The 27,184-nt window shown below is 44.8% G+C and overlaps 1 protein-coding gene across 3 annotated transcripts in view; it reads left to right on the forward strand.

Annotated features, from left to right (window-relative positions):
• Positions 1–27,184, forward strand: part of GANC (glucosidase alpha, neutral C) — a 386,043-nt gene that overhangs the window by 206,992 nt on the left and 151,867 nt on the right. For all 3 annotated transcript variants that reach the window (XM_085627093.1, XM_085627092.1, XM_085627091.1), the window contains exons 16-19: positions 1,971–2,067; positions 4,943–5,044; positions 12,702–12,945; positions 18,135–18,199. In XM_085627093.1, the coding sequence (XP_085483219.1) occupies positions 1,971–2,067; positions 4,943–5,044; positions 12,702–12,945; positions 18,135–18,199 (508 nt within the window). The remainder of the gene's footprint in view (positions 1–1,970; positions 2,068–4,942; positions 5,045–12,701; positions 12,946–18,134; positions 18,200–27,184) is intronic.

The following is a 27,184-nucleotide window of genomic DNA, read 5'->3' on the forward strand; positions in this document are numbered from 1 at the left end:
TCCAAAATCAAAGTGTTTAGCCAATAAGGTGTGAGAAGTTTCCCTGCAAATGGGATGCTGATGAGCTTCTGACAAAGGCATCTCTTTTCCTCCTTCCGTAATACCTTCCAATGGCTCCCGCCTATATGCAGCTGTACAGTTGCACTCTCCAAGGGCTTACACTTTTGCAAAATCTTGTGTATTCTCGAATACAGTAATGGAAGCACAGAAAAGGCAGGTGAAGAAGAATAAGTAGGAGATGGGACTGTCCTTGTCGCCCTCTGTGTGTAGCATTAATCCTCAGCAATCAAGACGCAAGCTCATTAACATATCGATTTTGTGATCTGCAACGTTACAAATGGTAGGGTGCCATGAATCATGAATGTGTTATAATGTGGGGAGACAGTACATCTCAGGGTGTATACTCCATTATTTAATGCCTTTCTCTCCAGAGCCGGTACGATGGAGCGTTGCGGACATGTATAAATAAACCCCCCCCATTGAAGGATGCCAGGCTTAGACGTATTATAGCGCTCCTCATTCCAGACCGCATTCCCTAGGTCCTTTCAGGGTCCAGAGGCCCCAATGTTTGTTGGGTTGTCGTCAAATTTGGGCTCTATTTCCAAAATCAGGGAGTCCCAGTTAACCTCATTTTTGTCTGTACCTGCTCTGAGCCTCAGGCGTCTTCCTTTGGTGTCCTCCGCTTGTGCCCTTTTATAAAGTTCTGCTTTCCAAACCTCGATGGCCGGACCATTCGCCACCTTCCAGTTTTGTGATATTGCTTGTTTGGCAGGCAACAAGGCGAGGTCCCCACAAATTTGCTCTATGACCTGCCTGTTTTAGGTCTTACAATTATTCTCACGCAGGACGATCTCTACGTGCAGATCTCATGTTTCAAGTAATTCAACTTGGGCTTCAATGGGAATTGGATCGCCCAAATGAGTTACTGCTTGGACATTTAATTTTTTCTTTTTCCCACTTCCTCTTACAGTACTTGCACCTACCCGCATGAATGAATGTGTTCTGTTTCCAAAGTAATGTTTATTTTGAGTTAAGTATCAGCAAAGGGTAATCACAGTTATAAATATATATTTATTGTCTATAAAAATGCTCTTTGCATTTATAAATGACTTCTTTCATGGATAGCTAATTATAAAATAAGTATCATAGTAACAGAACAATGAAGCTGCTTTTTAAAGCACTACACAATTTTCACAGACTTGGAACAATTTAAATTTGTAACACAAACAAATGAAAAGGAATGTTTTGAGGAACTTGTTTATTTCTTGAACTTGTAGCAGCAGAGACAAGACATACTTTCATGTGCACATTCATCCATCTGCCCAATGAGGTGACTGGTTCTAAAGCTGTCTCCTCCATCACCATGTATCCTAGTGCAGGTACACTCTCTGAACCTGGGAAACATTCTAGTTCTTTGTTACAACTTTATGATCTCCAGAGGCAGCTGTTAGTGGAAGAATGTGCAGCAATACGCGGTTTCATCCCATACTAACTATGAATCTCCGGGGTAGATATCCACGAGATAGGAGACAATGAAAATGCAGCATTTTGGTAGTGTACAGCTAGCTTTGTGATTTACAGTATTAAATATATACTTACGTTGGTGAAATAGTCGTAGGCAATGGAGTGGATGCAACTTTTTTGTTGGACGATATTGTTAACCTCGATATAGTGTTGTACAAACAGTCAGTAAATCAGATGGCCTCTGGACATCTTGGACTTGTATAAGAGCCATTCTCTTAACTTACATTCCTTTCTTTTGTGAGGTTGATGGTTACACCCATGATGCACCCATGTTTGTGACGCCTATTATTGAGTTGGATGCATTGTAGATCATGTAGTTTGGTATTTGTCCCTCTCTTCCTATGATTAGCATCTGTTTTCTGCCGGCAGGGTCCTGCGAAGGGAGAGTAATAGGCAGGGCTCTCTAGAATGCTCATGCTGTTCATATAATTTTCTGTATCTTATAGCAAATGGCGAGTGCAGAAGGGCTGATCCAACGCTCTGGAGGAAAGGAAAGACCCTTTGTCTTGACAAGATCTTTCTTTGCTGGTTCTCAGCGCTATGGTAAGTATTATGAATACTGAGTAATTTCTGAAATGATAACTGCAGGGTCCCAAAATTTGGCTTAGGAGCCTCCCACCTGCACAGAGGGATGCCATTCTTGTAGAATCCCAAAGCTGCTTAGTCTTGCATCCACCGCAAGCCTCTTTCTTCCAGATGTGACACATCCAGTCTCTTTATCTCACTCTAGCATGTTTGTTATCATCCATTCTTTCGACTGGCTTACTATTTTTCTCTCTTTTTTTTTTTTTTTTACTTGTTCTTCTTTTCTCTTTTTGCTATTGCTCTAAGTGTGATGATAAAAAATAAGTCCAGGTCCACAAACTTTAGGGCAAAGCATGAAGGATTGGCAATGGTGAGGTATCTTGTGGACACAATCGATGCAGTGTGGAAGCCTTGCATCCAACTGCTCGGCAGACAAGAGTTTCCTTTTAGATTAATGACCTGAAAGCTACTGTATAAAAACTTGATGACAAATTCAGTATCGAATGCATATGCCGACAACTCATCTCCTGAAAGACTGAGCACATGTTCCATGTTTAAGGATAAGCAACTGGACTCTGGATGATACAGAGCTGTGGATCTCTGTACACCTATGGATGGAAATAGGTGTATGGTGCGGCCCTAAGGATAAGCTATATTAGTGTGTTGCAAAACATGTAGTGTACATGTTTTTGACAATCCTTCTAGATACCTCTGTTTTTTTGTTTTTTTAAACTCGAGGGGAAGTGATAGTGAATTCTCAGTGCTGCAAGTTCCTCCTGCACCTAGAACCCCTTTAGTCCATGCAGACATGGCAGAGGGGGACACCCAGATTTTAGGACAGTTATATATATAATTGAAAGCTAAGACAAGAACACACCAAGCGACTTGCTCAAGAATGTGTAACCACCCCCACACTCGCTACCCCATTGGTTTAGCACCCGTATGTTGCACTGCCTGTGGTGTAGCTGCATGGATCTTCAGTGTAACCTAGAGCCTGGGGGATGGCACTTCCTATCTATATATATGGTATGCATGTTATTCCTTATGGCCAATGCTCTGCTATTATTTTCTAGAATGGGCAAAATCACCTGCCCAAACTGAGAAACAGAGCTTAAATGGCTGCTTTTGGTAGTGCCTTTATCCATCACCTCAGCCCTATTTTATTCTTGTAGTAGAGATAGGTCTGTCCGGGGCAAAGAGCTTTGCTGGTCCTCTTTCCAGGTTATAAATAAGGCTCCCTGTTTTCCGTTTTTACTGATTTTTGCAGATAAATACAGACAGAAAACCATATATTTTCTTGTCTGTATTCATTTTTAAATGTGGATAAAAACGGAAATTGCATGCTTTTTGACTGATTAAATACAATTTGCACTGACTGCCAGGCCAATAACTGTGTGGATTGATAGGTAAGGTGGTTGGAAAAAAAATTCATTTTAGTAAAGAGGCTTAAACAGCAGTAGATACGCACAAGGCTGATACTGTAAAGTGCATATTTTCATATAAGTGCATTGATTTATCTTCTGCGGGTGTTCATATCACTGAAACCTGGCAGGCATTCAAGCATGAGTGCATATTTATTGGTTAAATAAATGTGGAAATATACTAGTTTCATCTTTATTTGTTTCACAAAACCCATAATAAATACGGATACATACAGATGAAGTTGACAAAAATAAATATGGATAAATACAGACGGAAATGTCATCAAAATAAATACCATGAAACCGTTAGGTGGTGTTCCTTAGATTATAATTTATGATCTAAGGAGCACCAACTAACGTAAGAAATATTCCCTGGCAAAAGAGAAAAATAATTTGTGTGTTTTTGGAATCTGCATTAGCTGCATCATAAAGGGAATTTTATAACAGGAGAGCAGAGCCCCTAAAAGCGCGTACCCAGGGAAAGAGTCCTGGCTACCTTGATGTTGACTGCCCTGGGTAGAGAATTTCTATGTAAGTGGCCTGCCTGTGAGGTGATCTATGCCAGCCTCTATATGTATGTATTTGTGTTTGCCTATGTATGTTACCTGTCTTTGAGGTGGCCTATGCCAGCCTGTCTATATATGTATGTGTGCTTGCCTATGTATGTTACCTGCCTGTGAGGCCTCTGGAGGGCGAGCTTCTGTTGGACGTAAATAAAGACCAAAGAGAATCAATGTCTCATACCTGAGGCAAAGGCCGCCAACTGGATGATATAAATGTGATAATTCCACCCTTTACTTGACTCCTAATAAAATGAATAGGTAAGAAGACCTTCGAGGCTGACCATGAGGAGCTCCAGGCCCCATGAAAGTTACTGTCAGACTTCTCGTTGTTCAAAGGCGCATTGTTGTGTGAGTTCCCTCAGTCCCTTCTAATGGATATGAAGCGTTATTTAAATATAGCCCGCATCATATTTAATTATTATGTAGTGTCGCTGGTTCGAGCAGTAGATGCATGTCCTTTAACTCACTACTGACAGTTCCCCTGTCTTGAAGCAAACTCACACCCTACAAAAACCCATGATAATGGGTGTGGTGCTTATAAGCAGATCAGAGCTGTGTTTGAGCTGCACTTTGTTCTCAAATCAGGTGGCCAAGGCGACTGAATCCTGCCAAGAGTTTGTTAGTCACTTTGTCAGATTAAAAATCAAAAACAAATCCAATTATGTTGCGGTATCTTCTGAGCCAAATGTGGAAACTGTTATGAACCTAAATAGATACTTTAAACACCTTTGTAAATAGCCAGATTAACACTGCATGCGTGCGAATAGTCTGCATTAAAGGGATAGAATGTGTGGGTCTTCTTTCTGTGCCACTTACGAAAGGCGTAGAACAAAGTAATAATATTGTGATATGCTGTATATTGCTGCCCATTATTCATGGTTATCATTTGGTTCCCTGACTTGCTTCTAGGTGCTATGTGGACTGGAGACAACACCGCAGAGTGGGGCTATCTGAAAATCACTATCCCAATGTTGCTCACAATCAGCATTTCAGGAATCTCCTTCTGTGGAGGTAAGGAGCTTGCTACCTGCACCGCCGCCTTCCTGCTTTTTCTACTGGACAAGGTGGTGCCAGGCACCACTTGTGATTGCAGAACCACAACTTGCAGGGGTTTTGTAACCCTGAAGTGCACACGCCAGCAGATGGGGTAAAAGTAGCCTGACAACTCATTGTGCGAGTGAGTGGGGTGCATGTGTTGTGCCACATGGTGTTGGACAAATGTAATGTCACTATATGAGCTGTGAGATATTGGGTTGTACTTTAATCTCAGTGCAGAAAAAAGGGGCTGTAAACTCTCTTCGGTATTCCTGGGTTACTCTTGAATTGCAGGAGTAAGCCAGGAGTACTACAAGACCAAGTCACCCAAGTGACAAGTAAGTCACTCATGCGCCATCCATGTGAATCAGTTTTGAAGGCAACCTAACATTTTAGCCTTGATAATAACAGGAATTTCTCACCCATAGAAGCGTAGGCTATGGTAATTGTTTTCCTGGCAGTCGCAATCAAACAAGACAAAAACAAAAATGGTAAAATAGAAATAGCCAAGAATGAAAAGTCTGTGAAACAGAAAACGTTGAAACCTAACTCCCACAACACAAGTGTGATCTATAACCACACAAGTTCACAATCACATTTGCTTTTATTCCTTGGCAAGGGACAGGTAACTTGTTGCATTTCCTCTACAGCGACAGCTCTACGGCAATTTGACACTGAATTGCCTACACTCTGCCTCCTAATATGGCACACCCCCTGTTGAGAATGAAAACTCTTTTGGGGCAAATGTGAATATGAACGCTGCTCCTTCCACCAGAGCATCCTCCCTCATTGGTTGTGCGAAATCCTCCTTTGCTGGGCCTTAGGCGGCTGGACAGGGCCGTAGTAAACTAAGAGAAAGGTGGGGGGGGTTGTCCTAGCCGTCACATTCAAATGCTGCTAAACCAATTTAACAGACTAAAGGCCATCAATTCAATTGATATGGACTTAAGCATTTATTTGCTACTACGTTCTGTGCACTTTACTCCACATTTAGTCATTGGTCAGGTAAGTGCGTATACGTTTCAATCAAGTACAAATTATACATATCAAGGCAACAAATAAAACAAAGACATACAAACTTTGTGATGAAACAATATGATGTAACAAACAATACATGAAGCATGATACATTTATCTAAACATTATAACACCATTTTTAGTTCACAAACGAAGCAGCTACTAGGACAACTTTAGCATCCACATTGTGTAACAAATTCAAGGAGCTGCTACCCACGGTGAAAAGAGAAACATTAGGCCCAGTAGTGAGACAATTCAAATAACATTTCCACTGGGGAAAACATAATTAAAAGCGAAAGTCCCAGCGTTGTGTAATGCTGACACGCTTCGATTCCGAAGGTGGTTTGTGGAATTCTCTTCAGGGCGTTCACACAGAAACGGACCACATCGTGTCTCTTTGCAATGGTGTCTCATTCCCAGGATCATAACATTTTGCAGAGAGAACAAGCATTTGCAATGCAATAGGTCTCGCATTTATGCAAATTTAAGCTATTGGCATTGTAAATGACAATGCGTTTTATTTTTGTTTCAAAAACCAAAACATAAATAAAAGGGATTGTCATTTACAATGCCAATAGCTTAGACTCGCTTAAATACGAGACCTGTTGCATTGCATATGCTTGTTTGCCTGTGCTACACTGAACTGATGTGGACCACGCTGCAAATTAATTAATTAAATCAGTGCAGCGCTAAAGTGAAAGCGGACCGCACTGGAATAAGGAAAGACAATTAAAGAAAATAGTGCTCACCCACTAAATAACAGGGACCGTGTAAGGAGCCAAGTAAAAGGTCCAGTTGTTATGGCCGGTAACAAATGCAGACAAGGCGGGACTAACAAGCCTATGTACGAATCAGAAGCCAGCCTTTTCGAAGGACAATGACACAAGCCAATGACAAATATGGGCGGAGAGTATGCAGGGCTTCCAGTGCATACCCTAATACAGCATGCCTCGCAGAGCGAGCAGTGCATGCGCGCTGCTGCTAGGCTCGACCTAAAAAGGAGAAGGAGAAACTTTTAAGATAGGTAATAGGTCTGACATTACATAGCGCATATCCACAGGGGTAAACAGCATAGAGGTCCATATGCACATGCAGAGCTTGCACACGTCATCCCACCTACTAAGTCCCATTTTCAAAAGGTCCACCTGACGTACAACACCCATTCACACTAACCTACAAGCATCAATGCACAAAGATTAACACTCTCAGCAGAAGGAGGCACACGATGATGTGCAGCAGGAGCACACGTTGATGCATAACAGGAGGCACAGGGTAATGTTTACTAAGGAAGCAATGGTGATGCACCTCAGGGAATTGCAGTGTGATGTGCTTTGGGAAAGTATTGGGCGATATACATGCAGGAATACAGAACAGTCTGCATTATGGGGGTAAATAATGATATGTAGTAGGGGCCACACAGTGGTGTACAGTGGGGACACATATTGATGCACAATTGGGGGGTCATACATTGTTCAGCACCTGGGGGAAGATGATGTGATAGATACCACAAATTGTCCTATACCAGGTGCAAGCACACTAGTCCTCTTTTTTTGCATTCTGGAACTTGTAGTATTTTACCCCTCATAAGTGAAGAACCTCAGATACCAGAATGCAAATAAAAACATATCAGGAACAGGTATGCTACTAACTCCTCAAATTTTGGTTGTATTGAGTAATTTGTTTAGATGGGAAGGAAGTTACTTGTGGGTCAATCAAACATTTATAAAGTATTGCAAATCATCAGTGAGTGTCTTGAGATGCTGAAGAAGTAGACTCCTGATGGAAGTTGATCAGTCGAACATATAGGTTTTGAGATCTTTTCTTAATTGCTGGAGCAACAATGTGGTCCTGAGGTGCTAGGGGAGCATCCTCTGCTCTTGTTTCGGCAGATCTGTGGGGTGTCGGTAAGGTAGAGTGAGGCAGATCAGAGCTGTCTGTTCGGTTGGTGGAAGGTCAGGCGTTTGTTGATGTATTCCGGTACTTCGTTTTGCAGGGCTATATACATGTGGGTCAGCATCTTGAACTGGCATCTCTTCTAAATCAGTGTAGTTTCTTGAGATGGGGTGTTGTGATGGGCCCTTCTGGGGAGATCAAAAAGTCTTGCTACTGAGTTTTGTATTGTCAGGAGTCTCTTGAGGAGTTGTGCAGTAGTGTGTGTTTCCATAGTCCAGCCTGCTGGTGATGAGGGCTTGAGTGACAGTCTTTCTTGTGTTGGCTCGGAGCCAACTGAAAATCTTGCGAATCATTCGAAGGGTGTGGAAGGAGGCGGAAGCAACTTCGTTGACTTCTGTCTTCATGGATAGTTCGCTGTCCAGGATGATTCTGAGGTTGCGGGTATGGTCTGTTGGGGCAGGGGTTAGGCTGAGGTCCGTGGGCCACCATGCTTCATTCCATGGCGAGGAGTTGTTCCCAATCCGTCTTGTCGTGTTAAGTTAAAGACAGTTGTCCTTCATCCAGTGCACGATGTTCGTCATGCATCTGGGTGGCTCCGGCGTTGGAGGGGTCTTCGGACAGTGAGAAGATGAGCTGGGTGTCGTCAGCATAAATGATGTTGAGCCTGTGCGATCTGACAGTGTCGGTCCCCTGGCTCATGTAGGTGTTGAAGAGGATAGGGATGAGGGACGATCCTTAAGGGACCTTGCAAATTATCTTCTTGTATTGCGCTGTGAACTGTGGGAGCCAGATCATTTGAGTTCTGCTGGTAAGGAGGAGGCAATCCATCTTAGGGCTTCTCCCTAGATCCCAGTGTTGTAGAGTCTGCTGATCAGGATGTGGTGGGAGATTGTGTCAAACGCAGCGGACAGATCTCTGTGGTCTTGGAGGGTTCTGATGACGTTGGTGACTGCGATCAGGGCTGTCTTGGTGCTGTGGTTAGCTCGAAATCCAGATTGGGAGGGGTCCAAGAGGTTGTGGTCTTTTACGTGTTGGGTGAGTTGCTTGTTGATTGCTTTCTCAATGACTTTTTCAGGTAAGGGGAGCAGATTGATGGGCTGGGCGTTCTTTGGTTCAGCTGGGTCAGCGGATGTTTTTTTCAGGAGAGGCCTTACTTTAGCATGTTTCTAGACCTCAGGGAAGGAGGCCATGGTGATAGAGGTGTTCAGGACCTTCCTCAGCTTGTTGCAGATTGTCTTTCTTCTGAGGTTGAAAACGTGGTGGGGTCAGGGGTCTGAGGGTGCCCCAGAGTGTGTTGAGTTTATGATGGAGATAGTATCTTGCGTGATGAGGCGGTTCCAGTGAGTTAGCTATTGTTCGGGGTTTGTGTTTGTGGGTGTGAGCTGGTTGATGCTGTCTGCGATGTAGGGTTGGCATTCGAAGTTTTCGTAAATGGCCGTGATCTTGTCGTGGAAGAAGTCAGCGAGGTTGTCGCACAGTTCCTGGGAGGGGATAATGTTGTTCTTGGTGACTGCTGGTTTGGTGAACTCCTTCATGATGGCGAAAAGTTCTTTGCTGTTGTTTGCACTGGCTTCAATGTGATCTGTTATGGCATTCTTCTTTCAGGAGGCTTTGGTTCTGGTTGAGGGTGGTCCTGAATGCGGTGTGTTTTTCTAATGATGCTAATGCTATATTTAAAAATATCTAGTTTTAAGGCACCAATGTGCACAGTTAACACACAGGACAACATATACTGAGATGCACAACTCGCATCCAAACCTACGAATCTGCAAGAGGCTCCATGTGTTCCATGTGAGTGAACTTCACCGAGTCCTTAGCATATGGCCAGAGGCATTTTGCATGCTGGGAGGTTTAAGCCTCTACTTATAATGGAAAAAACAAAACGCCAAGTGCTATAATGCAACATTCTAATGCCCAAAGAAATCAAGAGTCCGGTAGACACTCAAGATGGCGCATGCAGCCTCTGGGTCAGCCCAAGTGAGGTGAGTCAGGATTGCCTCCAGACGGTGGAGTTGGCTGAGACTCCTGCCAGAGGCAACTGGATCCTGAATATCACTAGATAATATATGCAGACAGAAGATAAAATTAAACAAAACAAAGGGGTTTTGAGGCCAGAGCATTGAAGGAGCACTTTATTACCACACAGGAGTTTGCAAGAGTAAAGGAATCGGGTGACCTAAGGAACACTAGAGGCTTGTTATACCAGTCCTTTGAATGGTGACCCTTATGCCTATGAACGGTAGCCATACATGTCGCCTATCTGCCCACGCACCAATCAGATAGAGTGAAGGTAATGCCATGTCATTAGTACAAGAGCGCAGGGATTAATAGTGCCCACAGGGCAGAAGTTCACATCCACGCTGAACACAACCAGACCTCCTGAGGACAACTGAGGAGGCACTAGTATGAAAGACCAAAGGAGACACTCTTTTTAGGATATAATTTGAACACACAACATCACCTCAAAGAAACAGAAGCTTTGAGCCATGACCATTGTTTTCAACAAAATTGAGAGTGATAGATAGGGGAAGATCCCTATTTTTCACGAGCCCTGAAGCGGTGTGGGCATGGTTGGAGACCAGTGACAGAGTCAGAATGTAATCATCCGCTGACAGAGTTGGTGGGACATAGTGACAGAAAAGAACTCAGCAAACAAATAGATCCACTTCCAGAGACAGGTGCACCGGGAGATCATCCCATGAAGTACAAAGCACCCAGAACAGATCCGGCGGAGCACACTCCAATTTGGTCTGTTTGGATGCATTATCTGCATCCTTCTTAAAAAATGACAGTTAAGCCTGTCTACCCTGTGTCATAGTTACCAGAGTATTGAGTTCAGATCAATTCAGAGACTTTAGGGTTCATTCTAAATAGTTACTGTTATTATTCTTTTAGTGGGCGACCACTCGCCACAAATGATCCACTATCATAGAGCTTTGATTCAGACTTATACTTTCCCTAGGTTATATATTTATATAGCATTGACAACACGGTGGACCACCGGTGACTGTTTGAGAGAAATAAAAAAAAATTATAATGAGAGAATGGCAAATGAGCTGGCTGCACAGAAAAATCAATGAAAACAAGGAAACAAATTAACAAAAAATTAAAGCAGAAAAAAACGATTTGATGAAAAGTATGTGCCTAACAAACCATTTAATTTGATGCAGTCGGTTGTCTAGTTATAGAATTAGTTATAGAATTAATCATGTAATAATTCATGTGGAAAGTGAGATTTTAGAGGTAAGACAAACGTCGATGCTAACAAATTTATGCTTTTTAGGTCTCGCCTACGTAGCACGCATGCATTGCATAGGAGGAGACCTTTAGAAATCGATTCACTTTTTGGGCCAAAAACGTGCACGCTTTGCATTGCTTTCAATGGCAACGCGTGCACGTTTGGCGATTCCCTTGCGGGAGCGAGGTTTGAAACCATCTGTTTATAATTAACTACAAGGGAAACAGGTGTAGTCCCCCTCCTCTTTCCCCTCCCCCTGCTTGTCAGTGAATTCACAGCCTTACAGCTAATTGAACCGTTTGCGCATGTCTGTCTTGATTCCTCTCACTGGTCTCTGTGCTCAGAACTAGATCTGGTAAATGTATGCACATTGGCATGTATTTTGTTGAAAAGGGCATTTCATTGCGCAGCGGGACAGAAAATGCTGATGCTTGAGATCTCTGTGTCTATTCACCAGCGCACCATCCTTCTTTTCACAAAACACACGCGCTTAACGTAGGTACAGCTTGCGCTTTAATTTTCCCTATGGTTCGTACTCGCACATGCGTAAGGATAGCAGGATCGTCTCTATCTCCGATAACCAGTTTATAAACAAACGCACATCACATTGGTACTGCTTGCGCTTCTCTCACCATTTGATTTCCAGCAGCACTAGTGTCCATTCTCTTCCGTGACCTCGCACTCAGGACAGGCTTGATTCCCGTAGAGGCAAATCGGAAAAAAAACACTTCTAAGATGGCCACTTGACATTGCACGATGGCGCGCAGAAAATTCTTCTCTGGCCAGATACTGGTAACCAGGACAACGTTGAGACAGCGGACGCTCAGGATGTGGCACAATGAACGTGCTGCCTTTCCGCTAGGACACACGAAGATTCAACAACGTCATCAGTGGAAAGGTGCCTCTGTGAAGAGCAGATCGGTACCGAGAGACTCAGAATTCTTTCGCAGCAGGCAGGCAGTCAAGTATACAGGCAGAAAGTATCGGATCAGCACTCACCAGGAAAGCGGCGATTTCACCAAGTAATTGGGTACTTGCGACTGGTCTAGCAAAGGGTCTTAACTAGAGAAGTGTTAGTAACCTACAGCAATGTATGGGGAGAGTTCATTCGGAGTTTGCAAGTTACCAAAATAATTCAGTTTAAGGCCCTATACATAGTACAATTAGCCATGTTTAACAAGCATTGGCATAACCAGTAGGTCTCGCCATTGAGACCTTATAAGTGTTTAGCCATGCAACAGCTGATTTTGTTGCACCAAGGATATTGTGCTGCATAATTAAATACTTATAAGGTCCCAAAAGCGAGACCTATTGGCCATACCAATGCTTGTTTGAATTGTATTAGTTTATTTTCCATTGAATGCGCTTTTTGCAAAAACATTTAATGATAACAAACAGTGTTCATAAATAGAATATATAAAAATACACATTGGTATATCTGATTTTTTGCAACCTGATAATACCTGTTTTTTCCCAATGCAAACAGCTGATGTGGGTGGTTTCATTGGCGACCCGGAACCAGAACTGCTAGTGCGCTGGTACCAGGCTGGAGCATACCAGCCTTTCTTCAGAGGTCATGCCACCAAAGAAACCAAACGGCGCGAGCCGTGGCTCTTTGGGGAAAAGAACACGCGGATCATCCGAGAGGCAATTCGTGAGCGCTACAGACTGCTGCCCTATTTCTATCTTCTCTTCTATCGAGCGCATGTGTCTGCTGAACCAGTGATGAGGTAACAAGCATTTCCAACTGCATTAGAAGTCTTTGTGAAGACCAAATGGGTGAAATTACTGAATTGTGTTATCATATCAAAAGCTCTTATATGACTGGAAGTCAACGCATCAATGCAATGGAAAAAGACACAATCAATGATAAATGAATGGGGTCTGATTCACAAAGATATTTGCATGAAACTGCTGTTTCAATTCACATTGGTAGTTTTTCAATCGTAAAAATGCACTTAAACTAAGATCTTTGTATGAAAGTTTTTACATACCCCAAATGTCCTGGTTTATGGCCTTTGTCCGACCAATTCCCACCCTGAAAACTTGAAACAGTCAGAGTCATATTCTTGTCAAGGGCAGGAGTAAATCTCTTTCTAACTTGTGACTGCGGATAGAACACCCCCAAAATTGGTGGGGTGTAGTGAAAGGTTTCTCTTAATGGCAAAAACGAATTTCCCAATGGAGAATTATTTTTACAAAATTGCACTCACACAATCTACACACAGGAAAAGGTATTTCTCCTTGTGCATTTGTACACTGTGTACGCATGCAGCAATACTTGTCGCTGGTTGTATGTCAGAACTCAGTCGTTTCCACGGTTTTGCGAAACCTATAACTGTCACAGTTTTTCAGATGTTCTCTGGGAAGCCGTAGTAAGTTCCTAACATTCATAAATTTGCACCTATGGGAGGCTGCGGGTGCAGATTTTGTTAAGAAGCTGGTCCATAAACCACCTATTAATAGTAGTTTGATTTGCTGTTCTGTATTTTGAGTGCTGAATAGCTACTCAGTGTTGCAAGTCTGATCGAAGTCCAGGGCCGTAGCTATCAATAGTTCAGTATGCTTGTGAATCTCAGCATCTTCCCAGGGACCTGACCATGTGTTTCATTCCATTGGCTAGTTTGGTACTCTCCTTTTGGAGAGTAGAATCTCTTCCATACTAATATGGCTGTGTCCAGGGACACTGTAGGACTGTCTCTTTGACCATTAAGGCTTTCACTGTTATCTCAACACTATCTTACAGATTCCTGATATAGCGGCATGCAGCGTCCTGCATCCTCAATGCGTACGGAGGATGTCAACGACTGTTTCGAAAAATAAATAGTATCAGCAGGTTAATAAAGAACATATCGATAAAAAGCAATATTGAACATTGACAGTTTTAAAACAGTAAATTTGAAGGAATTTTACATTGGAAGCTAGAAATTAACTTGGTATCCTTATCTTGAGTCGTGGGAGCAGCAAAAACACTGCAGAAGGAATCAGATACGCACTCACCGCCAGACTCCACGATGCTGGCATACAGGGAACCACCCTCGACTGGATCTGCTCCTTCCTCACCGACCGAACCCAAAGAATCAGACTACTGCCTTTCCTCTCCGAACCCACAGAGATCAACTGCGGAGTCCCCCAAGGATCATCGCTCAGCCCCACGCTCTTCAGCATTTACATAGCCCCCTTACCGCCATCGTCAGACAGCATGGACTCAGCATAGTATCCTAGGCCAACGACAGCCAGCTCATCCTCTCCCTCACGAAGGATCCACACACCACCAGACTCAGCTTTCAGGAAGGAATGAAAGACGTTGCATCCTCGATGAGCAGCAGCTGTCTGAAGTTCAACTCGGAGAAAACAGAAGTCCTCATCCTCGGACCCACCCCCTCAGCATGGGACAACACGTGGTGGCCCCCGCCCTCGGCAACCCCCACTCCCACAGACCACGCCCGGAAGCTCGGCATCATACTCGACTCCTCCCTCACCATGACCTGACAGATCAACGCCGTCTCCTCCACTTGCTTCAACACCCTCCCCATCCTGCGCAAGACCTTCAAGTGGATTCTCCCGAATCAAGAAAGACCGTCACACACGCACTCATAACAAGCAGACTGGACTAAGGAAACGCCCTCTCTGCCGGAATCAACAAATCCCTGCTTTGCACACTCCAGACCATCCAGAACACCACGGCCAGACTCGTCCTCGGCATCCCACGACATGAACACATCACCCAGCACCTTCGAGACCTCCACTGGCTCCCCGTCAAGTAGAAAGTAACCTTCAAGCTACTCACTCACGCCTGCAAATCCCTCCACAACACCGGACCGCAATACCTCAACAACAGAGTCTCCTTCCACGTACCAAAGAGAGACCCCCGCTCCTCCGACCTCGCCCTCGCCGAACCCCGTTGCATCCATAGAGCCAGAGCGGGTGGAAGAGCCATCTCCTACATCGTGGCAAAGACCTGGAACGAGCTCCCACTCAACATCAGACGCTCCCCCACTCTGCACACGTTCAGGAAGAGCCTCAAGACCTGGCTGTTCGGCTGACTCTGAGCTGCACGCCCTCCAAGCTCCTTGAGACCCTCATGGGTGAGTAGTGTGCTTCACAAATCCCTGATTAATTGACTGATTGATAATATGCGCGATTGGAGTACTCAATTGAAGCAGCTGAATGTTCTGGCAACCACTTCTGGGACCACTTTCTGATCTTAAAAATATTTTCTCACATACTTACAAAGGGGAAGGGGTCATTCTGGGACCTCTTCCCATTTGCTAGTGGTTTACCACCTACTTGAAGTAGGTGGTAAACTGTGAGTGTTTTGCGGCCGCAAATACGGTTGCAAAACAATTGAGTCAGTGACTTGCAAAATAGCATTTGTATATGCCATTACCCTTTTTGTGGTCGCAAACTGGGAGATCTCCCGTTTGCGGCCGCAGAAAAGGGTCGTACATCTAGCCCAATATTTCATAACTAGTGTATTTGTTTGATGTATACTTTTTCTGTGTATTGGTTTGAAGTTTACATCGCAGAAAGTGTTAGGCTGGTGTCTCTGGCTTAATTCAGTGGGGGTAAATAGACATCAAAAGGTTAAGAACCACTAGCCAAATCCATTTCATTTCTTCTGAACCATGCGCCCCTGTAGAAGATAGATTTCAGTTGTTCTCCCTTAATGAACCCTTACAGTCCTGGACAGATGAAGCTGAAAGCTATGTGTCTCACTTCCATTCCAACTCTCTTTAATCTACTCAAAGATTTAAGAGTTATTCCTAAGCCTCAACAAAAGGGCCACAAGATTCTGACCTGGTCATTACAGTTTGTTTCTGCTCTGTGAGTGAAAAAGATAGTTCTTCCTTAAATCCCTATCTTCCTCTGGCCTCACTCAAGCTGTTCCCTAGCTTCTTTAAGAAAAAAGTCTTCCTTCCGGGGAGTTTCATGGCTCATCAAAGTGTATGTCGTGCGTTTCTGGCAGAGCTTGATCCTGGAGTTCGACTTTTTCAAATTGCTTACAATGTTAGCACATAACTTAGTCGAGTTGCAGTGGAATACACGTCCATCTGGTTCAATAATTATCAACTTAGCTACCAGACCACAACTACAACCCAAAAACAAGCTTTTGCTGTAAGTTTTGGTTTGACCCTTACCTGCATACGAGCTCGACCGTTCAGTTTCAGGATGATGTCCTGGTTAGCACCAATGACTAAGGGACAGATTACAATCTCGCTAGGAAAGCCCTCCATACGACTTTGATTCGGAGGGCTTTCCAAGCGAATCGCGCTGTACGAGTCCGATTGAACGAGTACGATGCAGGTGTATGCTGACGGACTCTGTTCACTCGGACTTCAATTGAACTCTATGGGAGCCCGTGTACCGATGCGTACACTGGCTCCCATAGCAGAAAGGGGTAGGTGGGGAAAAGCGTACACCCTGTAGTGGGCACACCATGTTGCCCACCACACTGTACATGCATGGATCGGGAGGACCCATGGGCACCCCCTGCGACCGAATTGAAGGGCTCCGGGTGAAGGGGGGCCTGCTAGGCCCCCTGTAGTCCAATTACGATTCCGATAGCCGTTTCGTCTTGCTAAGACCGAGGCGATACAGCTGACTGAATCGTGCATCGTACTCGCTCGGTCGGAATCTGGCTCCATTGCTCAGCACGATTCGTCTGCGAACGAGTCGATCGGACAGGATTGGGTTCCGGAAATGATTCGGTCAACGCAGATGAGATCTTCGCATCGTACTTGGTCAGTCAGAGTGGGTGATGACTCGGTCGTAAACATAGGCGCCGAATCGGATTCGCACGTTCCGGTACCCGTCAGGAGGCCTTCCTAATAAGATCGTAATCCGGCCCTTAGTCGTAAAATTATTATCAAGAAATCATGTTGCAGTCTCACTTGGATAATACACAAGAGTTCCATGTATGCAGATGTTATGCAGATTGTCCTATGCACATGATCTACTTGAGTTTTATCGTCAATCAACCTAAGTACCAGGGTGCCTCTGCACTTCTCATTGCCTAATAGGACATGTACTAGTTAATGCACAACCCAACCTAGACTGAGATCATTTACTGCTCACAGAATCATTGCATTGCTGTTCTCAAGTTTTGTATTACTTCATTCATTTGTAATGTTTGCACTTGTTAACACTGTCTGGCATTGGTTGCACCTCATTAGTTCAGGTTTAATACCTACAAATAGTAATAAGCAACAGAATGATGACCTGTCAACCTTTGCAAAGGGCCTTCCACTGCACGGCAATACGTGTTACTTGTGTTTTTTTTTTAAATCTACAGAATATGCAGCAGATGATGAATTGTGTGGCAAATGCAGCAAATCTACAATAATGGGAAAACCTCCTCAGCTGCACAATCACATAAATCCAGTGGGCCTGGGTAAAGACCTTGGCATTCAAAACTGTGTATTGCATACTTGATTGCTGCATTATGAAATTCAGAGCCGCTGCGCCTATTATATGACCCTAGGATTTACAAATATGTAATTTTAATTGGTTTTGAAAAATCAGTCATGCGTCTTGATTTATATCAAAGGGACACAATATCGAAAAAACATATTGACAGGTCTGTAAGTCTAGATTTTCTTTATCTAACTCCACATATCTGTACCTACGTGGGACATACATCTTCAAGGTACGTAGATGTGGAGTTAGGAAAACTAAATCTAAACTTCCCTATATGCGCTTTCCTTTAAGTGTTTAATATTTCATCACTCAATATTCTGTCTTCAGTATTCTTCTACAGCGAAATTCTGGGTGTCAATAGTCAGTAGTATAATCGTCAGTATTCAGTTAGATTCGCTCTGGTTTAATGTTTTATCTTAATGTATGTCCTTTGAGCTACATTGATTTCATAGCAGTTGAATAGTAAACCATGTATCATGACCTTATGTTATTTTTACAGACCTCTCTGGGTAGAGTTCCCCAAGGAAATAGAGACCTTTCACGTTGATGATGAGTTCATGCTCGGTAAGCAATGTAAAATTGGATTATGTAAGAATGGATATTTGGTGCAAGTTATACCTGTGTAATGCATTTTCAAGGCTGAGCACGCTTCATAAGTTACTCAGGGCAAAAAACACAACAAACTGTCAGAAATACATGGCCTAATAGGAAATCAGTGGCTGCCTAAGAGCTCAACCAGGCACATTTGAAATGTGTTCTGCTTAATGTGGGAAGCTGGCTATTTATATAGTGCCCCAGAACGAGGTACACTGTGTAAAGAGTCCAGGCAACCCTTATTGGTTTACTGAGGCAAAAATGATAACACTAAAAGCTCTCTTTTGTGGTAGTGTAGGCGAGCAGTTTGAACCTATCAGAGGGTAGTGCTAAGCATTTGTTGTACTCACAGTGGCATTTATTGAGACATACACTCAAGAGCAAATCCGAAACAAATTTAGAAAATTAACTAGTATTTTTATATACATTCTGATACCATGAACTTCATTATAATGTTAGTACTTTTTCAAAATCTGTTTTATTGAATTTGTACAGTTATACAGCAGGCATATATGACCATCACATTTTTAAACAGGGAAGTAGATTGTGACTCGCTTTCACCCCAAACAAACTCAAACCACAATATCCCATCACATTTCTTCTTCATTTACATCTGTGGTATTTCCTTCCCCACCGGTTCTATTCCCATGGAAGGAGGGGGAGACACAGACATTGCCCCTGTGGGCGTTCCATTTACCCCATACTTGGTCCCACTTCTGTGGGCACCTCCTGCTTTTATAGACTTCTTTTTCTGAGATCATGCACCAGTTCATGTCCCGTTCTCACTTCTCTAGGGTTGGTGACTCAGCCACACCCCATCTCCGGGCTATGTTTCGTTTTGCAATTGTGAGTCCCATAGTAATCCAAAGTTGCTCTGAGCGAGTCATGTCGGTTGCCTCCCATATACTAAGTAAGCATAGTTAAGGGAATAGTTGAAGGGCTCCATCACTGGTGTCTTTCATACGTGCAATTATTGCTTCCCAATACACCCCGACCGCCGGGCACTCCCAAAGTGTATGATAGAAAGTACCAACCCTCCCACATAACCTTCTGCACCCTGCCTCTGCACTCCTTCCCATTTTAACCAGGGTGGCACAGGAAATTGGATTAGTCTCAGCTGCGATGGTATGTCTACTTCACGTGGTGAGGATAGCTCATCACGCCACTCCTCTTCCTCCAGGATTCCTATATCTGCATGCCAGCGCACACGAAGCCGCTGAAGTGAGTCAGGTATGTTACTTACTATTATCTGGTAGGTCAAGGAAATAGCCCTCTGGTCTATATATTCTGTCAGGAGTCTGTCCTTCAGTGGCTAGGCCTCCAGTATTTCCTCTTCAGCTTGAACTGCTGCCCTTAGCGCATGAGTTATTTGTAAATATCTAACTGTTTCACCCTCAGACAGTTCATTTTTTCTTCTGTATGTCGATGAATGAGATTATTTTCCCTCTTGCCCACAAATCGCACACTTTTGATATGCCAATGATATCCCATTTATCGAAGCCCTGGTAGCAACTTAATCTCCCTAGTTTCTTTGCCTGCCAGAGGGGCGTATTAAGTGTCACCTTGTTATTCCAGCCCAGTTGCTTTGTAAAACTGTGCCAAAAGGGCAACCGTTTGGGCCATTGGTCCTGTGAGTCGCTGCTTATTTGGATTTGTATACAGGGCTTCCCTGTGCCCTCCTGTTCCCATCAGCCACCTATCTATGTGACAGGACGGCTCGTCCTGTGTGTGATGTATCCACTTATTAATGACCGATAATTGTGCTGCCCAGTAGTATGCTCAGATATTAGGCACGGCAATCCCTCCATCATACCATCCCCTAACAAGTTTGTAGGCCGCAATACGAGGTGGCTTGCCGTCCCATAGTAGGGTCCTGACTTGTTCTTCAATTGATATGCTTCAGGTAGGCTATATGGCGTGTTTTGCAGTGCATACAGGAAACGAGGCAGAGCCATCATTTTAAATAGCGCTGCTCTTCCCAGTAGGGTAGCTGCAGTGATCTCCAGTGTTGCACATCTTCTTGCAGACGGGTTAGTGGGCCGAGGAGATTGCACTCATAGAAGAGTTCAGCGCTTGCCATGGCGAAAATTCCCTAGGTAACGGAACCCCCCCGTCACTATCTTCGCTTCACATTCGGCTGGGAGGACTGGGGCTGGGCCATGCAGGAGAAAGACTACAGATTTAGACCAGTTGATAGTATATTAAGAGTAGTTCCCGAATTCAGAGCAGATCTGGAGTACCCAGTTAATGGAGGACCTTGGTGACACTACATACTACATATGGCAGTATGTGATCCGCATGAAGAGAGACTTTGTCTTCCCAGATGGCTGTCCACCGTAACCCCCGGATAAATGGATCTCCCCATATCCAGCTCGCTAAAGGTTCAAGGATCAGTGCAAATAAGATTGGTGACAACAGACAGCCCTGTCGTGTCCTTCGGCTACAGGTGAATGTCGATGTATGTCCGTTCACCACTACTTGCGCTAGTAGCTCTGCATATAACAATCGGAGCGAAGTGATACATTTTTTCCACAATCCCGTACGTTCTAGGATAGCAAACCTGTAAGGCCATTCGACGGTGTCGAAGGCCATGCGGGCGTCTAATGACAGTATTACCGCGTCCTCATGAATAGTGTGTTTCCAACCAAGCACCCCGTTCAGCTGCCGTAAGTTGAGAGCCGTATTCCGACCCGGCATAAATCCAGACTGGTCCAGGTTCACTAATTTGGTCGTTACTGGGAGCAGTTGCATCGCTAATAGTTTAGCCAGGATTTTACCCTCCGCGTTTAGCAGAGATATGGGGCGATAGAAATTACAATCCTCTGCCAGTTTTCTCTTCTTATGCATTACTACATTAGAGGCCACTCTTTGATCTCTTGGCAGTGCACCCACTTGTTTGCTTTGTAGTTACATATTGAGCAAGTGCGGTTCAACTTTGGTTGCGGTTATCTTAAGAAGCTCTATTGGGTGGCCATTTGACCCCATAGCCTTTCTTGATTGCATACTATGTATGGCCAACATTATTTCCTCATTTGTGAGGTCCGCGTCAAGTGTTTGTCGGTCCTCCGGTGATAGGGTCGGAACTGGTAGGTCCGTTAACAGCTCCCTTGACTCCTCTATCATGGAGAGGCCACAGGTAAGTAGAGGTGTGTAAAATGGGCTGCAAAAGCCTCTGTTATGGCTTGCGGATCTCTCAGTAATACACCATCTGCTCCTCATAGAGTTGTTATCCAGCGATCCGCCCGAACCCACCTATCTAGCCAGCCAAGTAGTTTGCCTGCACGGTCTCCATGTTCATATATTCTATACTGTGTTGCCGCGATTTATCCCTAGCCGCTTCTGTTGTCAGATTCCTATACTCCTTCTAGTGAATGTCTGGCTGCCTCATTTTGCAAGTGTGGAGGTGTTTGTTCCATGGCAGAATATCTTGCTCCAACTCCTCGAGATTTTCACCTTTTCTTTCCTATGCCCCACCATGAGGGAGAGTGCATGGCCCCTTTACCACCATCTTGTAAGACTCCCAGATAATTTGCGGAGAATGGACTGACCCCATGTTCTCTTTAAAATAGTCATCTATGGATTTATTGATGCTGGTTTTAATTTGTGGGATTTTAAGGTACCAGGGGTTAATCAATATTGTTCTACGAGTTGGTGTGGCTCCCAGTACGTATTTAGCCAATACCGGGACGTGGTCTGAGATACCCCTAGCCTGGTGTTTTACTTCTGTGAAGTGGTATTTCTTGTCAGCCAACATCAAAATATGGTGAATTCGGGACAGAATGTTGTGTGCTTCTTAGTGAAACGTGTATTGTGCTTGGGCTTCCCGCCAGACATCTACCAAACCCAGGTCACCCATGAAGTCAGCCATGGTGTTTTTAGTGCACAGGTTTTTCTAGGCGGGAATCTGTCCATCTGTCCATCTGATCACATAGTGTCATATTTAGATCTCCTCCTATTACTAGCACCCCCTCTGGTAAATCCAGGCTCAACTTACTCAAGTCAGATAGAGCCATGCTGTGTAGCACTGGGGGTACCTAGACCTACATAATGTTAATACATCTGCCCTCCTAAGTGCTGGACACTGCCGCAAAGCGGCCCTGTGCATCTGTGCAAAAGTGTGCCACCATAAAGGGGAGATTTTTACGCATAAGTATCCCTGTCCCCTAGACCCTGAGGTAAAGCCTGAATGTGCAGTTAATTTATAGCCCCACCTATCGACTGCTTTACAGGTATTCCCCACCAGGTGGGTTTCCTGAGGTAGGACCACATCTGGTGCCTGCTGTTTAATGTATTGGAGCACTATCCCTTTCTTGAGTTTATCCCCTAGCCTGTTGACGTTCCAAGAGAGTAGTTTCAATGACGTCTCAGCCCTCCCACCAAAAGTAGACAAGTCAGTCACTGGTGTATTTTTCCATCCCTGGCAGTGCGACACGCATGACGGGAGCGTCTATTATGTTTGACTATCATGTGAGTTTGCTGGAATTGTTTGACTTGATGTGAGAAATGTGACATTTTATGTATTAAAAAGTGTGGCCTTTTATGTACAACAAAAATAACTACCTGCTGTTTCCCCTGAATAATGCAACATTAACTACATCTAAACCCCACTACCATATAGAATCCCTCCTCCCTGCCTCCTTGCATAACAGTTCTTGAACTGCCCGGCACCCAACGTTGCAGAGTGCCCGTCACCCTCCCCTCCCAGTATTGGAGGAGCCCTGGACCTATTCCACCCCACCCCCCTCCCCACTTCACAACAACTAGGCACGATTCACTTAAATCGTACAAATGCAATCGTATAATATACTCAGACATTTTTCCCTTGCTGGTACTTCATAAAAGAGCCAATCCTCCATTTATTACTTATCGGCATTTGACAATACTCGGGTCTGACCACTGTCCACTTGTCTGTTCTCAAATACTCCAGGACAGTCCAGATTACTCAATTGTTGTTGGCTTTCCATAGTTGCTCGGTTGCGAGAATTGCAATAGAGTGTACTATGTGCCTTGGAGTAGGTCTTCATTGGTGAGATTTCTCTCTTCCAGAACGGGATCAGTCAGTTTCTGAGACTTCACCATCCGCCGCCTGCACTTATCTGGGTTGTCCAGATCGCCTACTCTCCGCCATCCCTCCAGCCACTCCCAGACTGCATCCGGCTCAGTGAAAAAACAAGTTTTACCCTCCGCCTCTACCCTCAGCTTAGCAGGGAAAAACTCTTTCTCTCTGGGGGCCTTCTTGACTTCCAAAAAGCTGCGTCTCTGCTTCTGTACCTTCATAGTGAAGTCGGGTAAGAAAGTTATGATGTTCTTTTCATACTTGAGTGGCTGTGTGCTGCGAGTGGTTTGTAGGATGACATCCCTGTCCCTGTGGTTGAACACACGAGTCAGAATAGGCCTAGCAGGCAGTCCCGGCTCAGGCTGGTTGTAGAGATTCCCAAGCTGCAGGTGGGCTACAATTAACTCTTCCACAAAGAGGTCTGTAGTGGGCCCCTCCGTTCTCTCTGGCACTCCCAAAATTCTGACGTTATTCCATCTGGACCTACCCTTATAATCATCCAGTTGTTCTGCCAGGATTTTTGTGGTGGCTTGTAGGTCACTGACTTGTCTTCCCAAAGCCTTCATATCTGTAACCTGGCCATGGGTTACATCTTCCACCTCTTTCATCCCGGTGTTTCTTTTTCTTAGGTCCGCGCGTATCAGGGAGATTTTAGTGGATACTGAGACTATACGTGCTTCGAGGGAGGAGTGCACATTTGTGATGGCCACCATTATGTCCTGCAGGGTGGGAGAGCCCTGTTCCGCCGGTGTCGGCTGAGTATCCTGCGATGGATCTGGTTGAGTGATTGCCTCGTCCTGATTCTTTTGCCATGAGAAATTGTCTAGTTTAGGCTGGTGTGAGCCACGCCCTCCTTTGCCACCCGACTTTGCCCAGATGTACTTGCAGGTTTGGCACGGTGGTGTTGTCATTGGCGCGGAGCCTTAGGTAGTCATTGCCGCCTGCCTGGGGGAGAATTCCCCCACGGCCTGTCGGTTTTCCCCTACCGGGCTCTCACACCTCTGTGGTTGTCCCCAGCGCCCTAATGTCCGGGTTGGGAAAGGGTGGGATATGGATTGGGCGAGGCTGCTGTCTCACCTGCTGTCCACAAGTGCGCCGCGCCCAACTCCCATCCAGCGCTGTGCCCTACCTTGATCGCATTCCACCGCACCGATGAATTCCAGTTTGAGCTGGACTTATTTATTGCCGGCGGCCAGGTCCCCAGCACTCTTCACCGTACTTGCTTAGACTCTGGGTGACATTCAGCGCTCACCGCTCTTATCCGCTCTCACTGTTGGGTGGAGTCACTTGCAGGCTGGACCCTACTGAGAGCATTGCTTTGCTCCGTTGTCGGTGTCAGGAGACTGGTCTTCCTTGGTCGTTATCCGGTGGGAGGCGGAGCGCCTTTCTCGATCATCACCTGCGGCATGCACCTGCGTTTTGGCCAGGGACGTAGCCGACTCCCTGGGGCATGCGCCTACATCACTACGCGGCTTCCCTCCTCACATAGACCGCAGGTCACTGCGGACTCCATTCAAGTCGGCGGGCGGTTCTATTTCGGCAGTTACGATTCTGCTCTGCTTCTGTCTCAGCTCGAGCCTAGTGAGGTACCATCAAGCTACAGATAAATGCCGGATTTATGTCGGAAAGGGAAGTAGGGAGCCGGAGCCACAAGGGTGTGCGGCCATCTTCTTCAGCTGCGGGACACGCCCCCCCCCCAAAGTCAGTACTTTTTAAAATAAGAACTTTTACAGGTAAGTAAATGCTTCACTTAAATGCGTCTTTACGCAGTGATGCTTCCCTATGGGAGTAAAGGCTTATGTTGCATACAGTTATTTGCGATTGGTTTCTGGGGTCTCCTTCGGGACTTAGGATCATAGGGGGGCAAGGTCCAAAGTACCACCAGGCATTACTCGTTACCTACCCTCTGGCGGACAGGTGCAGAGGTGCTGGTCGGGTTGGTAGCTGTGCGCTCATGCCATGCCTGCTACTAAAACAGATGCAGTCTCTATCTAGCACAGGTAACCCTTTTTAAAAGACTGTTTTTGTGAGGAAGTCAGGGTTAGTGTGACAGGGTGAATGAATGAATGAGAAGGTTTAAATAAATAAACGCTATGAAATGAATCTCCTCTATGCACTCTCTGGACCTGGAATAACTGGTAGAATATGAGATTTTGTATGAGGATCCTGTGAGTCAAGGCTAAGCCTATATTTGTTACTACTGAACTGCTTGGCGTAGTGCCTTAGACTGGACAATGTTAGCATTCTTTGTGCTGTGTTTTCCTATATAGGAGGCTGCAGGACACTATCATATAAAACAGCTGGATCAGTAGAGAGATATTTTCATAATATATATTTAGATTTACTTTTGGATTTGATGCACAAAAAATGTAGGCATCAGTCTCTTTAAATCAGGGGTATCCAACCTTTTGTGTAATTAGAGCTACTTATGTTTCATGAAAATTATCGCAAGCTACTATTATTCAAAGTGTTGGAATCGTGACCACATCAGCCAAGATTACATTAGTGGCCGCCACATGCAAGATTACCAGAAGCGATCACCTCAGTGCATAAAGCTGGGTTGCCAGCAGTAACGTAAAAAAGGCATTATTCATTTAAAGTGCCTCTATGTAGGTAGAGCTGCCACATGCCATCCCCAGCTGCAGTACCTCGGGTCCGAAAGTCATATTAGTAATGTTTTCCCACATGATCTATCACTCAAAATCAGTTTTGCATATATTTTGAAAATGTAACCATTTTTTTCCAAACATCAGCTTATGAGTTCTGAAAATACTCACATTTTCGTATTGAATGCACAGTTTTGGCATACATATATTAATTTAACGAAGCAAAAGGTTCTTTCTGATAAGTAGGCTTGGCTGCACACAGGAGAGTTACTAGTAGCTCACAAGCTGTTCCTTGGAGAAGTCTGCTTTAAACCATTCCTGTAGCATCTAAACTCCAACTTTAATCTGTCGAAAGAAACAAAAGTTCTGTTTTGTTATTCGAGCTAATGACCTGTCCCTGTTCCCACGCATAGTAATGCAAACCTGCTTTGGTCAGTAAATTATCTCGGAGTATTCTCTTGAGCTACAGTAGGTGGCAGCACTGGCTTGGTGAAACACTCCCTTTGGCGGCCACAAATAATTCTCCATTTGCTAGAACCCCTTTCTTGTCCAGTGCTGCATTGCCAAGTTCATGTTCTATAAATCCACACACACACAGGCTTGATTGTCCCACAATAAAGCATTGAATTGCCAGATCTTATGGATTGTTTTATTTGTTTTATTTGTAAAATGCTGGCTCGTGTCGTGACATATCGCCACTTCGTAGCGCTAGAGCCTTCTTAAGCAGAGGGATTTCTCATGCGGTGTCAGCTGGTGGATTGCAGCGAAAAGCTTCAGAGGATCTGAATAGAGCTTGCAGTGTCTGCCTACGGCAGGGCACAAGTCCTAAAAAAAGAAGTGGGGGGACGCTGACGTCACGACAGGAAGTGACGTCACGAAAGGTGGCTTGCACCATCAGACACATTGCCTCCCCTCGCTCACCCCTTAGATGCGATCGCATCAGAGAAGCCAGCGCGTGAGCAGCGTTCTGAAGGAGCTGTGATCTCACCCAGAGAGGCCAAAGAGTGAATGTGTGGCTCCATTTATCAAGCTCCTGGTATAATAAGTGGGGGGATGCCGTCCACCCGCGTGGTACCCCGACTCGAGCCCTGGCCTACGGATATAAATACCCGAAGGGGGCCCTCTGCTCTAGTTAAGGGAGAGGTGGTCCATATACGACTAATCGGTGGGGTAGACCTCTTTTTCAGGCAACAGGGTCAGTTGATGTCTTGGGGCCTTTACTCCGTGAGCTCCATACGCCCCACAACTAGAGTTCTGGGTTCTCCAAGAGATTTTACTGTGAAGCTTTGTCGA

The sequence above is a fragment of the Triturus cristatus genome, chromosome 9, assembly GCF_964204655.1.
Source record: "Triturus cristatus chromosome 9, aTriCri1.1, whole genome shotgun sequence".
Lineage (NCBI taxonomy): Eukaryota > Metazoa > Chordata > Amphibia > Caudata > Salamandridae > Triturus > Triturus cristatus.